We start from the raw sequence: 17560 nt of genomic DNA on the forward strand, positions 1-17560 counted from the left end.
AGGATACAAAGTCCCTGGGCTCGTTCTCCTTGAGGGGCCAACTCTGGAAAAAATCATAGCCAGAATATATTTATAAAAAAGGAAAAGCTACCTCTAACAATGAACTAAACTACAGTTATTTGAGATGTACATATATACTGATGTATTTCAGGTATAAGTTCCTTTAGCCCTTTTTTATATATATTATACAAGAAATAAAAGGAGCGGAACATTGCCTTCAAAAGCACCCACTTTCTAGATAGTATTTCACAATAAACATTATTATTCAAAGGGACAGATTGTTGTTTTTTGACAAAGTTAAAATTTAATTTTGCAAATTATTGTTGACTTTATTGATTTTTGGACGTTCAAAAAAGACAAATATTTAACGAATGTAAATTCGTAGCAGTAAATTTAGGTATTAAATCTAAAAAATAAGATCGTATTCCTAAGAAAGAAGCAAATAAATATGTAAAATGTCATTTTTGTCAAGAGGCCAAAAACGGCATATTATATTTTTTACCATCTTAATATAATTTATTGAATAAATAATAATAGACACCAGTTAACCCTTTGTATGCCACAAATGAATATAAAAATTAGCCACCGTTGCAACATATTTTCTGAAATCATATTTTATGCAAATATTTTAATTAGGCATTAAAAATATCTACTCATAATATTTACCTAATAATTAATCGTGCTTTTAATTGCTGCTCAGTGTTGCCAAATTTAAATTTGCTACAATAACCTTTATTTATTCAAGCTTATAAATATTAAAACACACCTACTTTTTATGTTGAATTTACTTATAAATTACTTTCAACCAACATCAATTAAACTGGGGTTCTAAAAACTCCATTTTTGTTACTGTTTAAAACTGCAAAATATATTTTATTAATTTTGTAAAATATATATATAATAGATAATAATTTTACGTTCCTTAAATAGGAATTGCACTGATATTTTATGCTTTATTTTTAATATTAGGAAAGGGTTTAAACATATGTTTTAGCTCCCCTTATAGTAGAACTACTTGATGATAGTTTCATGGTAACCATATATTTTACCCTCTGCACCTCGTCGCCCTTCTATGCCCTACTACTATTATATTCTTTGTTCTGTGGTTACCGTACAGTTCTTTTCACCGCTGTTTTTCAACGTTGATCTACTATTTTTTTATGTCTTATATGCATAAATTTATCGAACATTTACAATTCAATAAACAACTACTCTGTAGTTATTTTGATTTACTATAAATTTTAAAATACTTGTCAATTTGAATTATTATAAATTTTAAAGTTATTTAGGAAAGACAATTGATGAAAAATAGTATTGGTGTGTAATATTTGAACTTATATCAACTCATATTTTATATGTAATGTGTTGATAATATGTGGGCGGGGGAGGGGACAATTTATTTTTTGCCTGGGGCGCTAAATTCAAGATTCAATATTCGGGGTGTGAGTCAAAACCGTTGGTATCTCTGTCAACTGGCAGTTTTAATCACGCTTTCTATCTTTCTTAAAAAACAGTTTTAATCTGGTTCCTAGAAACGTCGTTATATTATAAGTTTAACAACGGTCACCAAAAAAATATTAGCGAATAAGATTTTATTTAAACACGAGTACTAAAATGTATACATAATACAAATAACTTGTATAAAATTACTGTTTGCGTCTCGCGTTTTATTTTAGAATAATCATTTATTACTTCGTTATTACTTATTAATATAAAATTAGGTAATTAAACATCCCAATTATTGCAACAATATTTATTTGTGACTTATAAAACTGTTTTATTTTTCTGCCTTCATTTCAAATTCATTCATAAATGATATTTCTTTGGTTTTTTATTCTTAAACATTGCAAAAAAACAATAATGAATTCATAAATAAAATTAAAGATTTAAATTGAATAACAACAATCGAAAAATGTAGTTCGTTAAACTGCACATATTTTTAAGGATTTTTCCATAGTAACTGATACCTTAGTAAAGAAAAAATAGAAAATACATTCCATAAAAATTATTATTCCTCTTAAAGAAAATATCGTGAGGTATTTGACACACACGGAAATTTATTTTGAAAAACTACTACATATTTTACTTGAAAATATGTACTTAGTTCATTTATCAATATATCACCTAAATTTTTTTCACTAAAAGCCTAAAAACTCATCACAAATACGCGTTCTTGATTATTGAAATTTCTTGCTTGACTTCTGGCTCTTTTTGCAAGAAAGATATTTAATAAATATTTTTTGATAATCAGTGCTTATTTCGATTTATATTTGATAATAATAAAGGCAAACTCACAGTGCCAAAAAGTGTATGTCATTGTTAAAGGACAACCTCTATAATTATAATGTGCATGTCGAGTTCGCTATTACTCTTTCAAGTATTAGTTAATTTACAATTTGCACTAATTATTAACTTTTTTGTAATTGAACGTTAAAATTAAATTAGTTAAATTAAAAAAGTTACAAAATATTGAGGTCGCTGTTTATAATTTAGTATATATTACAATATACTAAATTAATTAATAAAAACATATTTTTAAGCCAAAATTGCATAAAAGAGCATATAAACTCCAAATTAAACTTGTAAAACAACTGTCTGAGAATAACCATATGGAGAAAACACATCATCACTTCAACACATACCAAGACATCAATAAACGCTCAACTTGAGTTCAAAGCTTTTAACAATAAAGTTGCAAATTTTACCATATGCCAGAGAAATATCTTTGATATGTTTTTATATCATACATATTTATATTTGTGTGAAAAGTCATACACTTTAATAACTTCCTTCTAGAACATAATTCGATCACACACCTTGAAACGTGGAATTTATATTTAGATACGAGTGAAAAATCTCAACGACGCGTTACGTTTTATTGCATCGTCTCCTTCTGGCTATCGCGATGGGCTTTTCTGCGAATCGCTTTATTTTAAGGCAATAATATCTGAACAAAAATATCGGTGAAGACCAAAACGACTCCCAAAGACGAGAATAGAATCCATTCACAAAGAATATTTCGACGTTAGGTTCGTCGTACACGTAACCCTGAATCGTCGTTCTCTTGACTTCTAAAGTCGTCTGAAAATTGCGACTTTGAAGACAAAGAAGAAACTGGAATTTAAAGAATCTGATAAATTTATGGTCCCGTTTTATAATTTTTATTTCGAAAAATAATATATCTTCTACTTGTGCCATACTTTCAGAATGGAGCATGACAATGTATACTTTAGAAACAAACTCATTTATTAATTACAAATAGTTCCATCACTTTATACACATACATACGTACATGCACTCATATACACACTACATACACACATGTTAACATGTCTATTAATTTAAAAATTAAAACGAAAAGTTAAATCATTGTAACATTTTTTTAAATTACCGTTTGGAACTCATGGAGATGAGCCTAAATATTTTTCCAACTCCTCATAGCTATCGCCGAAAACGTAATTGTGTAAGGGGAGTATTCTCCAGCGCTGACGTTCTTGTTATGTACTGTGTATCCATTTTTGACCATCATGACCCTCTTAATTGTATTTATCATTTTCAAGTGTAAATTGATACTTTAATAGTTCTAAAATCACAAAAAAATATTTTTACTCACACCAATAAAATAAACTATAATGAATCTTACAGAATTTCGCGTTGGAAAGGCGCTTTGCTTTATTAAGCAAACCTCGAGAGAAATCGCCATTTAAACAATGCACCATATGAGTGCCCCCAGAAGTAGAAATCTCCACGGACGTTTACAAGACCCTCCAGACAACTTTCTTCAAACCATAAACAAAAACCACTGTGGTCAATATTCTTATTACTGTTTGTCACGTAACTATACAATTGCTCTCCAAATTTGATTTTTAAAAAGATTCAATCAATAGTTGTATCAACTTAAATTTTATATAGCTCTTCTGGGAATTCCTTGTAGCGTATGTGAGAGATGTAAGATAATGTTTTAAGATATTTTTGCAGCAATGTTATTTATATGTTTAGAAAATATTATTACAAACTATTTTTTTGGAGTGGTAACCCTTACAATACTCAGTTCAGATGAATCGCAGATTTGCACTCACACGAATTTTACCCAAACACGAAAACATTTCAGAGTAAAATAAATAATTAAATATTGTATAGCCCAGTTAGTCGATGAGCAATATTATAAACAGGATGTTTGATCATCGCCTTCCGATTATTTTACTCTGAATATTCTATTCATATCATTATAAATGGACCACCACTTTTATAACTTTTATAGCAATTGGTTTGATATAACAATACCTATTTATTTCACGATATTACTGATTTCTTTATACAAGCAATAGCATCTTCGAATTTCAATTTGAATCTCTTCATTGCGATGGAAATTTCTTTTCATTCACCATAATTTTACTGGTCGAATGATATTTTTGATCTGGAAATAACAGAAGCAAGAACATACAATAAGAACATAGCAAAAAACAAAAATTCGTTGAACTGGAAAACAATATAAGAATCGTATGACCTGATTTTCATCTGTTGATTTATGAAAGAATCCATCAGCTTGACCCATTTCTTTCTACAATTCCTCAAGACCTATTTGATGAAATTAAATGTAGATATCAAACATTTTTAAAATAAATCCAAGAAATTTTCTACTGTATATTTATATAACAAATTATTCACACCTGGTTTTTCATTACATCCTAAAATAAAATTTTAATAGATCGTATCCTAAAAATAACACATGTGTCGATTTTAGCTTTCCCGTAACACGTTTAACCTGTTCAACGCCAAGCAAATTTCTATGAATTTGCTCTGTAGGCCACCATTTTCAACCCTTTAAATTATTATGAAAGAGGAACATTATTTACCCGGAAAATCACTGTTTACTTTCCTTTTTATTAATTTTAACATAAAAGTGAAAAAAAAGCACAGAAATACCAAGTTTTAAAAAACACTGTCAGGGCTGCCACACACAAATATTAAATGTAATTTATATTGTATGTGGTTTATATTATATGTTTTTGGTTGTTTTTAATATTTGTATGGGACACGATAATTTCCGTTGTTTTAATCAAAATCTTTTATCAAAATGGCGGCTACTTCATATATTTAAAAAATTTCAACTTTGTCAAAAAAATTTAAAAAATAGTACATATGGCATTAATGTTATAAGATAAACAAAAACAGAATTCTAATTCAAAAAATGATTTTTTTTTACAAAAAATTGTGTTTTTTTTATCATTTTTAAAAAATATTGTAGCAGCCCTAACAACGTCTGTATGCTCGATCGTAAATAATAAAAGAATGGTTCAAAAATTGCACATTTTAACGATCACATTTCATTTAATAGATGTCTCTGTATTAAATTAACGAAAAAAAAATCAAATTTATTAATAAATGTGTCCGTAATAACATTTACGTGCCTGCACGCGCTGGCGTTTGACGGTCCGACAGCTTTGGCGTGCAGGCACGTCACTGGCGTCCAAAGGGTTAACAGCTGAACGTTGATTACCCGTCAAACAAGCTTTTCTTTTTACTTTGAACTCAATCCAAATGAACTCTTTTTAAAATTAATTCTATTACAAGTTAAATACTCAAAAGAAAAAGAAAATTGAGTTTAGGAAGCTAACTTTCCATAAAAAGAACTAGAACAATTCTCTCATCAAGAACTATTCTAAATACCTTTCCATAAAAAGAACTAGAACAATTCTCTCATCAAGAACGCCCCCGATATATCCGCAGTAAGCACCTGACTCACAAGCGCCTTAGTCACAACTGTAAGTGCAACGCTTTCGTTAAGCTATAATCAAATGTCACCACTTTATATACAGCTTTTTTGCTTTAAAATTTTCTTGGCAAGCTGTTAAAACGTAATGCGTAATTATAATGATTATTTTTAATGTGATGGAAATAATTCAACATGTCGGAAAGCTCTCTAATTATAAATATTCGGAAAGTGTTACAAGGACAGAAATAATTGGGTATTTACATTTTAAGATTTTTTTATTACTGAGAACCAAAAATGATGCATAAAACACTTCTTATATATATTATATATAGGCGATAAAATATAATTTCTATTCTCTACAAAATATTTTGCTTGTAAAAAATAAACACATGTGACCGAATGGCGTAATACGTACAATATAAATGCTTTGTTGACACAAGAGTAATTTGATTATAGATTCATACAGAAGAAAAATTGTGTCAAACGTAAACGTTATAATTTCCATTAAGTCTTATCGAAAATATCCATCCCAAATACATCTGCATAAAAACAGAATAAAAAATGTGCGAAACCAAGTCATTGTGACAATACAGTATATAAGATATTTTATATAGTATAATAATTTGAAAATATTGTCAAAGCGTTTTCTCAAAAGAAATGATTTTCTAAAGCACTATAAACAAAACAGAAAATAAACACATTGAACATCTTGATAAGGAACAAATAAAACTATGATGTTTCTTTTAAATGGCATCAATATCCACGTCCTCGTTTTCATCATCGTCGTGAGCCTTTGGTTTTGGTGGTGGCGGTTGTGGTTTCATAGGAGTGTGTTTGGCACGGTCATCATACTCAATCTGAATTCAATAAAAGTTTGATGATTAAAAAAATATTTACTAAACATGTATTATAAAATAATTTTACCTCAAGGTCGTCTTCTTCGCCATCTTCACTACCATCGCCGTCTTCGTCTTCCTCTTCAGCTTCACGAAGCCATTTGATGAGCGGTTCGGCGACGCGTCTCATTTCAGTTCCTAGCTCTCGCGATATATATTTGCGAGATATACGATCAGACCAATCCAGTAACACAGATTCTTCCAAAATATCGACATCATACAGCAACTACAAAATAAAGATTTTGATAAATAAACGATAAATATTGCTATCACAATAATAAACTAATATAATTACCTTGAGAATGACGGCAGTTTTTGGCAACAGTACGTCCTTGTGCATAGCGATCACTTGTTCGACGCCACCTAGTAGAGCGCGCTGAGCACGCGCATCGGCGTGAGTGAAGCGCAATAGCAATATACGGTGACGTTTCACTTCTGCGGCGATAGAAGCAGTGAAAAGCAGTTCGACGAGTACCAGAGGAGCTTTTGACTTGATTTCGAGTCTATTGATTAAAGAAAGAAATAGAATCATAAATATATAACTAATATTAAACATATTTAATACAAACAATACTGACCGTTCAGCCTCAGACAGAATCTCTTTATGCACGGTAGGACTATCGAGAACTTGAGAATCCCTCTTCGACTTAACAAACTCATAGAACAAGTCCATGCGCTGCTTCTCGCTCTTCTCCAAATCGTCGCTCAGTGTCATATTTTTGGCGCCGTCTGTTAAATCCAACAAGCGAGCGCGAACTGCTTCTTCGGATACATCGACCGCCCAGTTATCATCGTCGTCATCCTCGTTCGATTTCTATAAAGCGCAATAAAATAATAACCAAAATTTCTCTGAATTCCATTTCAAAATAAACATAAGCTCACCTCTTTCTTCACTTTAACGCCATCAGTAAAATCGGCATCGAGCGAAAGTGTTACATCAGCAGATGTGGGCGCATGATCTCCGGCGCCATTGTTAGAATCTCCGTTACTGGTAACTGATCCTTTCTTGGAACGCTTACTACGTTTACCGCCTTCACCAGCAGCAGCCTATAGTAATGAATCAATATAGTTAATCACATCGACGAATCGTCCTTATATTTTGAATAATAAAACGCACCGGTCCCGTTGGTGCATTTGGCGGATTCTTCAATATGAAAGTATTCAGCTTATGGTTGAATTCTAGTGTTCCATGATAGCCACAAGCCTTGCAACCTTGAGATATTATCTGTTTCTTGGCATTGACCAATAAATCGGTCTCAGGATTATCGCACTCCGGACACAGCACAAATTTACGAATAAAACTAAAATTGAATAAAACATCAGTACAAAATAAATAAAAACTGATTATACATTAAACGTTCTATAATATCATACCCATCTAACAAATCTTGAAGCTTTCCAGCATCGTGACTCCCGTTCACAATGAACCTCTCGTTCTTGATATCAAATTGCGTTTGAGCGCCAAGCTCGCATCCGAAATACTTAGTTGGATCTAAAATTCAATTTAAAAGCAATAAATAAATGTTCATAACATTAAATTAGCGACAATGTCGTCACTCACACGTGGCAGGTCTTCCCAAAGCTTTGGCTACATCGCTCATGTTGACGATGACGGTCTTGATGCCGTTGCCCTTACCCTCGACTTTGGCGCAAATACGAGGCATTTTGTAGCGGTAGAATGCATCCGAAATGCTACGGTTAACGTTGAGGGACCCCATTTTGGAATATCAATTCTTTGCCTGAACAAAATAAACCAATACGACAATCTGCTACCCTATGAAAAAAATGAGAATAACACATCAAAAAACTGCTAGAGCTGTTTCAAACGATCAAGTGAAACTTTACCTATCGAATCGGCCACTGATCCTAATGCCGATCTCGCATGTATTGCAAGTATGTTTCTTATACCATCCGTTAAAAAAATTTCAGTGCGTATACCGACAACAGACTTTTATCGTTTCTCCGATTGTATATCAGCATATGTTGAAGGAGAGGGTGACACAGTTTTAGGTGTGCGCGTATTTACGTAACAAAATTGAAAAAGAACAAATAAGAGGAAAACTAAAAAAAAAAAGGAATCGGTCTGCTATTTAAGACTGTATGGTGTCAGCCACAAGGGCCAGGTTAGGAGGGCGTTGGATGGGCTGCAGGTAAGCGGGCGACGCAGGCGACGGCACGCGGCCGAATGACAAATTCATTCGCTTATTTCCAAAAAACGATGCCACGGCTGATAGTCACGTTTCTCTAAACGGCTGCAAAATCCGATGTCTGCCGCAAAGATATTTTGATGTTCTGAAAAAAAATATTTTTAATGACTTTAAACCAAATAATAAAAGTTTAAAAATTACTTTATTAAGTCGAATATATTCATTGACCATTTCAAAAAATTCTTAAATGTAATTAAACATTGTGAGAGATAATTTTCCATAGCAAAATATAATATTTGTATAACAGTTATTCAAACAAGACACTAATCCTATTTTATTGGAGAACTCAGATGAACAGCTGGTTGAAAATTATATAAGGAAACTACGATAATTCATAGAACAAACACTCAATTAACTACTAATTCTTTCCTTCAAACCCCATGCTAATAAGTACAATAGTTCTTTTAAGTTATACGATATGTTATTTTGTTAAAATTGAGACATTTTTAAAAAATATCGATAGACAATTATTACCTATAACCGTTGCGCAAGTTGAGTCGAGTCATGCACGTTGAATTGGATAGCGCAGTCGGTGGTGGGCCGGTGTACGTTTCTCCACTCTGTACTGAATTGTCTGCGAATAAAAAATAATAATATTGAGAATCACTTCAGAGCGGATGTAAACATAAACAGGTGGTACAAGTGGTGCAGTTACATAACGAACGCTATTTGCGAGCGAACAGCCAAGGTAAAGGGTACCATAGGTGCGGCGATCTTGAGGCGCACGCCCTTGGCAAATCTGAAACGGCGCCTGGGGGCGGCGGCTACGCCCTTCGGCCTCGGCACGGCTGCGGCGCCCCCGTCGGGCCCCAGCGCTCAATCTGTCTTACGAAACGCGAGCGGCTCGTCGGCCGGCACGATTACAAGTATTGCACTCTCGATTCTCCCCAATCCCCCTGAGCAAAATCGATGTCGGCGGCGCGAGCGCGCAGTCGCGTCAACCCCCTGCCTGACTGCTATTTTTTAGTTTTTATTTTTGCTTTTATTACAATACCAACCGATCGTTTGCGAACTGAATCAACCCTAGCGATGGCCGATAATTACGGAATCGGCGATAAAAGTTAACCTATGTAACCTAACCCCAAAATAAATTGAGTAGCAAGATAAAGAAAACAATCATTGTTACTTGAGTGAATACAACTATCGAAAGAAACAACACGATGGCCATGTGTCACCACATAAACGCCGCATTATTCATCATTAAACACGCGAGAGACTCGACACGAACAATTTATTCTCAAACCCTGAACTAGAACACGAAATCGTTCGTTATAATTTAAAATAAATTAAGTCACATTAGTCAATGATGGCAATATCATAACTAAATTGTGAGTTTTAGAAGCCCTGATAAGACGCAATGTTTAAAATTTACAACTCAGAGTTTGAAAACCGGAGGCCTTTAAAAATATAAATTTTTCGGGCCGCATTATAAAAAAAATTTAAACCGGTCCCGACCTAAAGCGCAAAAAATCTCTAGCGAAAATTTGTAGAGTTAAATAAAAATCGATTGGTGGACTCAGCGTTATCTTTATTTAGGTGTCGGACCGCAAATAAAAAAATGGTATTACAATTTAGTTGGTAGCGGGCCGCACAAAACCGCTACGCGAGCCACGTAGTTGGGTAACACTGGCCTATGTGTAACAATAATATACACTACATAATTATAATTAAAAACATAATAAAATTCTCTACAAAAAGTAAGACAACGCTAGAAACTAATGTTGGAGTCGCATAGTTAGGAGCTGACAATCGACAAGCTTATGGAGATGTGTGAGCAAAACAACATTGAAGAAACCGACCCTTTAGACCTAGCTTCGCGACAAAAACAGATGACAACTGCAAGCTTGAGAGAAGGTTTCAGCTCTAATGAAAATGGTTTAAAAATCTTAGAAAGCGTACATCCTAGCGAAGAACGAATTACAACCACAAAGCAAGGAATAAAAAAAGATTAGCTTGAAACGAAGAAATTCTGCGAGAAAAAAAGAAGGCATTGTGTCGTCAAACGAATTTGTTAGATTTTATGAAAGCATCGAAGTAACTTTTTCATGTAACTCAATTATTTTTTTGTATAAATAACTGCAAGTTTATTAAATATTTTGTTATAAAAACCAGTGTGTTTTAGTCTTTGGTCCCAATTAAACAAAACTCATATGTATTTATAAGCAAATTTGAACCCCCGAATTACGCGATTTTCGTCGGTCCCACCTATCGCGTAACTTCGGGGTATTAATGTACGTCAAATATTCGATTAATAAAAAAAAATCTGAAGATATCATTGAATTTTTTTTTAAAGTTAGGAAACAACCTGGAAATTAAAGTTTAGACGGTTCTGTGTGGATGTGTATAGGTGCTCAGCTGTTAAATGATAGATTGTTTATTATCGGTTAAGCTAGCTACCCAGTGAATTATCAATTAATCAATTGTTTCTTAAAAAATTTTTTAGATAACTGATACAATTTTAATCGTGATCGATTTTACGTGACGAATACGAACGCTTTTCTAGCAAAAGTTTACGCCCGTTAGAAACAAGAAAATAAAAACCGAAGCAGATGATCGATTAGTGCAAGGGTGCGCAAAACGGATGTCAGGCATCCGGGGGGAAAGGGGCGGCAGACATGAAATTGCGGTAACGAAATAACACGCATGAATTACGTGATATTTTCGTCGCTTGGTAGATAATTAAATAAACTCAATACTTTAATTTTCACGTATACTAATCTAACCTAGCTTCCGAATTGCAGAGAAGCGTAAATATTCGCCTCGCGATAAACCTTGACCCTCGCAATTTTATTACGCTACCCTATGCAGCTCTTTCGAAACGTTTCACGGTCACGGTATATTCTAACGGAGTATGCGCCGTCCGATCCCGTTTTGAAGGACACAAAGAATCGATCCCTGTTCATCTGCACATATACCACCCAGGTTCCAAGCAACGGCCAAATTTCATTGTCGCTGCGAACATTGGACTTTGCTTATTAACCTTTTACGCAATGCAACGTTTTCCTAAATTAACTAATTCAATTAGCACATGCCAATGCCGCGAAACTGAGTCTCGAAGAGCAAATATTTCACTAGTGTAACCGTATCATTTACTTGTAATAAAAAATCTCGCGGACATGTGGACATTGAGCGATGCTCACTATTACCAGACCCCAAACAGCTCGTTCGAACAAAAGCATTGAATCACGCCCATTGTTAGGTAATTAGCACATAGCAACAGGAGACCAACGTCGTATTTTTATTAATCAATAATTCACCCTCGCTAGTGTTTCGTGATATTACAGCTTGCATACGAAGTATAGAGGCATTATATCCGTCGAAATTTCACGAATTATAACGATGGTGTATTTTCGGTGAGTAAAAGTTTGTGTCCACTTAAACATTTCATATCATACACGAATATAATTTTATTAGATAAAAAACTAATACATATCATAAGCGAGAAATGTTTCAATATGAACATGAGAAACTGTCAAGGAAAAACGATATTTTTTGCAATAATATTAAAGATAAATTTAATTTACCTTATCAGTATAATATTAACATTGCAAGAAAATGTGTTTTTATTGCGATAACCGTTTGCTGAAATCAATGTTAATTAAAACCGTAATCTTATTTGCGTGATTTGTGACTAGGGTTACCAGATGTCCAAACTTTAGAACTTCTTGTCCAAATTCCGCATAAATTGACGATTTGTCCGACCAATGTCGATTACCATTTTCTGATCTTTCTGGTAGCTCAATTTGTATGTAACTCGCACTTCATTTAATCAGCAAAATATTACAATACATATATTAAAATTAGTTTCGTACGCAATGAAACATCGTCGAATAATTAAAACTTTTAAATAGTCATTAAAATAAATCCAATTTAAAAACATTATAATCCGGCAGAAAATTGGTTTGCTTTAAGGCTCGGCCACACAGAAAGCGGTCTGTCGCGACGGGAAGCGATATCTGTCCGATGCGGTCGGGCGGTCTGGTTGTATGATGCAATGTTGCATCAGCTCTGTCAAACAGTACGTGGTCTACTGTAGACCGCGTTCTGTCTTTTTTTCTTTCTGTGTGGCCGAGCCTTTAGCATCAAAAACTCTTGTACGGTGACCATAGGCGTCATGAAATTTCCATTATACACAGATCTGTTTTCAATATAAATAAACACATAATTTAAAAATCATTCAATGATTATTATTACAAGCATAGTAAAAAATAACCCTGACACGATTTTACACGTCAAGTATATATCAAATTTATATAAACACATTCTAGATTGATGGATCGTGCGATTATTAACCTATGTATATTGCTAGACAGCAATTAAATGCGAATTCTAAAAACTGTATTGAAATGTTCGAAATCTAACACAGGTAATACATTTTACCAATCTAATGCAGGTAAAGTCATGTGGATTCCATGAAAAATGAAAAGTTAGTATAAGTAACGTAGGAGTCAGCTATTTATATTAAATCGTTGGTTTTTAAATTAGTCACTATACAAAATAATTTAAAACGTTTGACATTTATTTAAAAGGACAAAAACATATTTTTATTATTTGATATTGGACCATTGTGGATCTTCACTTAAAATTATTAACTTATCATAACTAATCGCATATTAATAATATTATTTTATTTGTTTATTTAAAATGAATAAATATACTCTTCTGTACAAAAGATTTTGAACCTGTGCATGATGCACAGGTTCAAAATCTTAAAAACTTTAAACTTGAGACATGAATAATAATTTTGAGTATTCAATCGAAAATTTTTTGTGATCTTGATTTTACCGAAATAAATTATAGTTTATCAAGTACTGCGTCGAAATCAGTTTGTATTGTAGCGATAATAACCAACCGAACACCACAAAATATGGAAAATAAGACCATTTATAAAAAAAATAAAAAAATAAACTGTATTCAATGGCAACAAATTAAATGGTCAGAATTGAAATCAACTTTGGTTCAGAATAAAAATCAAATCTCGGTCAGAATTGTACTAATAGCCTGGTCATAATTATATTATTCAGAGTCAGAATAACTATCAAATTGGTAAAATAAAAATAAAGGAGGATCATGTGAATTAAAAAAAAAATTATAACATTTATAAATATAAATTAGCAATAAATTATTTGTTTTAGAAATATCTTATAAAATATCTCGCTCGTAACTTAACTGTTAGACAGGTTAGGTGCGAGCGAGTGAGCGAGCGTTGGTCAAAACAGTGAACACCCCATGAAGAACGATCAATGAATCTATTTAATTGCATGTAGGACGTGAAGATATTCAGAGCGACGAACGATGCGGGAATAACGACAGAGCGGCGGCGGAGAGCACGCTTGGCTTGAGTTGGCATCTAACAATGTCGCGAGCCCGGCCAAACAAGTTAGCCCTAAAACACCATGTATTATTTAGCTTTATAAAATTGACTGAGATAAAAATACAGATCATATTATATAAATACTGACCAATGAACTGTAGTAAATACTGACTGAAAAAAATAATTTTGACCATCTGTCAAAATAACTCTTGCCATTTAATATAAGTTCTAACCAGTCCAATTTAAATTTCAACCAATTAATATAAATTCTGACCATCTAATATTCAATTCCATGTAACAAAAGAAGCAATGATACAACAGTTTATAAAAGGCAAACCAATATTATTCAAAAATAGTGTGGTGTAAAATTTCTTGGTTGATAAGTTTAATATAATAGTCCATTTGAATCCATTTATTTTCATCCAAGTCTAAATAATATCTCCTCTATAAACATATTACCACATATTAGGTCGTAAATTGGATTGAGAACTCAATGGGGACCAGTGTATTCTAATTTTTAACAAATATCTTAGTGTATAATTTAATGATTTTTGTAAAAATCCATTAGAACCACCAGTAAAGCGGAAACTTGACTTGTCGCAAATACTGTTTTTTTTTTTATATAAGTTAATTTCTTAAATAGACATAGGTATAATAGCATACAGATATATTAAATGCACAATACTGGTTCATAACCATTTACATTGTTTACAGTTTGTTAAGTTATACAGTAACATAAAATACTGGTTAAAAGCGTAATAAATCATTCAAAATTATCAGTATTTGCTACTAGAAAAACAAGTGTATTCATCACACCGACTTTATACCAATGTATGTGATGATTGGAGATTTGGACGCATTAGATAAATGCACCAAAATACAAAAGTCAATGGGCGTCTATACAAACAAAACAGAATGCTTAAAGAGTTGCAAATCTTCAGCTGTTAAATTATGACTGTTAAGTAGAGCATTCCTAGAAGAAAAAGTAACAGACAACAAAATATTATGTTTCTGTCTGATATATATGCGCGAACATAGCATAAGCCATATACTTCCATCAAGATATTTTATCTGGAACTTCACCAGTTACAGCCAAACTTGTACCGAGCCAAGAACTGATTAAGGCGGCACTAAGAAGATCAAGGCAAAAGACGCTCTCCATTTAAAGTCAAATTTTGTTTAGCTACAAAGCCAAAATCCAGAGTTCAATGCAATCATCATAGATGATTAGATTCTACGAGACGCAAGCAAGACACTATCTATAGATCACATTATCTATACTATTGCACAAATTGTTATGAAAGGTCTATAAAGATGCAAAACTGCAAGGTTTGCACATTTTAGATTTATGGGGACCCCGAGACGACCGTCCGTGACGCAGCATAAGTGAAAGTGAAGTCTAACTAAGCGGCGTTGTACAACCACACCGCACCCCCGCCACCGCAAGCAATGCGTGGAGTGGGGATACTGTTGCACACCCGACCGGGATTATAAGGTGGTACCAAAAGGCTCACACACACACTTCGACTCTGGACTTCTGACACTGCAACACTTACTGGACTACACGGATTCTACACCTCGCCTCCTGTTTGAGCAACTATCTCCAGGACACGCGCTCGAGGTTTAATATCGACGACTGTCGAAGGATCCCAGTCAACACGCGTCAAGAACGTACCGGAAGATTCATAAGGGCCACTTTGTACAGTTCGCTGTACAAACGTCCTATCACTGATCGTCAACCGGACCTGCCGATAACTACAAATACAGAAGCGTAACCGCGACCGCTTCAGATTATTAGAAAATAATAATTTACTTTAATTTTTTCATCGACTCCATTTGGAACCAACCATCAGTATCAGTAAAAATAAATATTTTAGCGGCTTTTCTATCCATTAAAAGTAGGGTATGCCAAATAATGAATAAATCATTGCGGGAGCCTAGATTTGTTATGGCCAAAAAGGAGTAATACTGGCGTGACGGTTTATCTCTCGACTGGCAATCTTCAGGCGATTCGGACACGCGCCCCGTACTTTGTAGACTATGTAAATAACTCAATCGTCAATAAAAGCACTACTGCGGCGGCTCAATCTGTGCCTAATTGCCACCCGTACCATCCCCATCGCCAAACCATCATAAATATTAATTAAACGAGAAATTGAATATGTGATGCGTATGTAACAACAACGTATGTATAATATGTAACAACATTCAGGGGTACGCGGGCAAAATAGTTTGGAGACCACTGTATTAGAGCATTGAAGTCCATATGGCCTCTCTGGAGCATGTATCAACATTGATATTTTAAGAAAATATATAGTTAAAATGTACACGTATAAGTATTACTACTGATAATGTTTATTAGTTATAGTCATTTACAAAGAGATAAAAATATACCACCGAAACCAAATAAAAACATATCGATAATAGTACTCACCAGCGAATCCTTCTAAAGTCATATAAAATGGTGACGCCCCTCTGGACGATATCGAATCTTCAAAAATCAAATGTGTCCTCAGTGTGAATGCTGGGAATGTCCCGCCTCCGATCACCTCCACTGTAAACTGCCAACCAAACCAAACGTACAGTGTCAATATGCGATAAATATCCGATTACGATTACGATCACGATTACGCATATCTGAATCGAATGTGAAATCCTCTACGCGTTACCATTAAGATATAACTAACAAGCTATACATAACCTATAATATGATAACAGGCAAAAGTCCAAAAATAGTATTGATTAGCTTTTAATCTTAAATATTACAAAATTGTTGATTGATAACAATTCGCAGATGGCGCACCTAGCGGTGAAATAAAAAACAAACGAAACATCGATATTAAATCGTTTCAGAAAAATGGTTTTAACCGCCGATATGTCGACCATGAAATAAATTCGTGGCGATCCGACAGTGCAATCAGGGCGCATAACCTCAAAATCAAACGCGGTGGGTTTCGAAACGTCAATACTCGACAATAAGAATCCGTATGCGCATCTACGGCGACACGCGAGCGCCGTATAAATAAAATTAAAATAGCGATCGCAAGATAAGCTGCGTGGAAATCTCAACCAGATGGAAGACGAAAAACAAAAGTCGTCACTGCGACGACGACGCGTAAGACGCGGAACGAACGCCCGCGACGCCATACACGACGAAACGAAAAGAAATCGCGTAGATAGACGAGGGTGCACGGCAGAGCTGAGGGCGGGCGAACTCACCAGCGAGCGGCGCAACTGAGCACTGCGAGCCACAGATACCCGCCGGAAGTTGCACTGTTACGAATGACACAGCTGCCAATAGTAGCGACGTCAGTGCTACCAACTGCTCCACGGATTTTTTTAAATCTATATGAAAAGAGAACGACATAGTAACTTACAGAACATAAAAATAACCACCAAAAACAATTCCAACTTCGACTCTTTTACA

At 34.0% G+C, this 17560-nt stretch overlaps 1 protein-coding gene and 1 long non-coding RNA gene across 6 annotated transcripts; both read right to left on the bottom strand.

Moving 5' to 3' along the window:
- Positions 1-3391: 3391 nt before the first annotated feature.
- Positions 3392-5769, bottom strand: LOC148231143 (uncharacterized). 2 transcript variants are annotated; one of them, XR_015811045.1, is made up of 4 exons: positions 5671-5769; positions 4508-4578; positions 4285-4417; positions 3392-3583 (listed from the first exon to the last, which is right to left on the bottom strand). It is a non-coding gene; the product is annotated as an uncharacterized LOC148231143 (long non-coding RNA). The 2 variants fall into 2 exon arrangements; XR_015811046.1 differs by lacking the exons at positions 3392-3583; positions 5671-5769 and adding exons at positions 4671-4765; positions 5484-5560.
- Positions 5770-5972: 203 nt separating this feature from the next.
- Positions 5973-17422, bottom strand: eIF5 (eukaryotic translation initiation factor 5). Of its 4 annotated transcripts, none has more exons than XM_088194943.1 (12): positions 17353-17422; positions 16568-16694; positions 9294-9393; positions 8458-8904; positions 8174-8381; positions 7987-8104; positions 7730-7913; positions 7495-7659; positions 7191-7426; positions 6908-7115; positions 6641-6838; positions 5973-6573 (listed from the first exon to the last, which is right to left on the bottom strand). In XM_088194943.1, the coding sequence occupies exons 5-12, from the start codon at positions 8328-8330 to the stop codon at positions 6460-6462; spliced, it is 1380 nt and encodes a 459-aa protein (XP_088051069.1). In that variant the 5' UTR covers positions 8331-8381; positions 8458-8904; positions 9294-9393; positions 16568-16694; positions 17353-17422; the 3' UTR covers positions 5973-6459. The 4 variants fall into 4 exon arrangements, with proteins under 4 accessions (XP_088051069.1, XP_088051068.1, XP_088051070.1 ...); XM_088194942.1 differs by having other exon boundaries at positions 8174-8386; XM_088194944.1 differs by lacking the exons at positions 16568-16694; positions 17353-17422 and adding an exon at positions 9475-10409 and having other exon boundaries at positions 8174-8386.
- Between the last annotated feature and the right edge of the window lie 138 nt (positions 17423-17560).

This window comes from Plectrocnemia conspersa, unplaced genomic scaffold (assembly GCF_051122295.1).
Source record: "Plectrocnemia conspersa isolate PC_06_02 unplaced genomic scaffold, ASM5112229v1 ptg000010l, whole genome shotgun sequence".
Classification (NCBI taxonomy): domain Eukaryota; kingdom Metazoa; phylum Arthropoda; class Insecta; order Trichoptera; family Polycentropodidae; genus Plectrocnemia; species Plectrocnemia conspersa.

Excerpts from the sequence above, each read along its gene's own strand:
- eIF5 (XM_088194943.1), bottom strand. The coding sequence starts at position 8,330 with ATGGGGTCCCTCAACGTTAACCGTAGCATTTCGGATGCATTCTACCGC. Across the intron at positions 7,116-7,190 it reads ATTCTGTCTGAGGCTGAACG|ACTCGAAATCAAGTCAAAAG; the intron begins GTCAGTATTGTT and ends TTTAATCAATAG. Across the intron at positions 6,839-6,907 it reads AAACTGCCGTCATTCTCAAG|TTGCTGTATGATGTCGATAT; the intron begins GTAATTATATTA and ends TTTATTTTGTAG.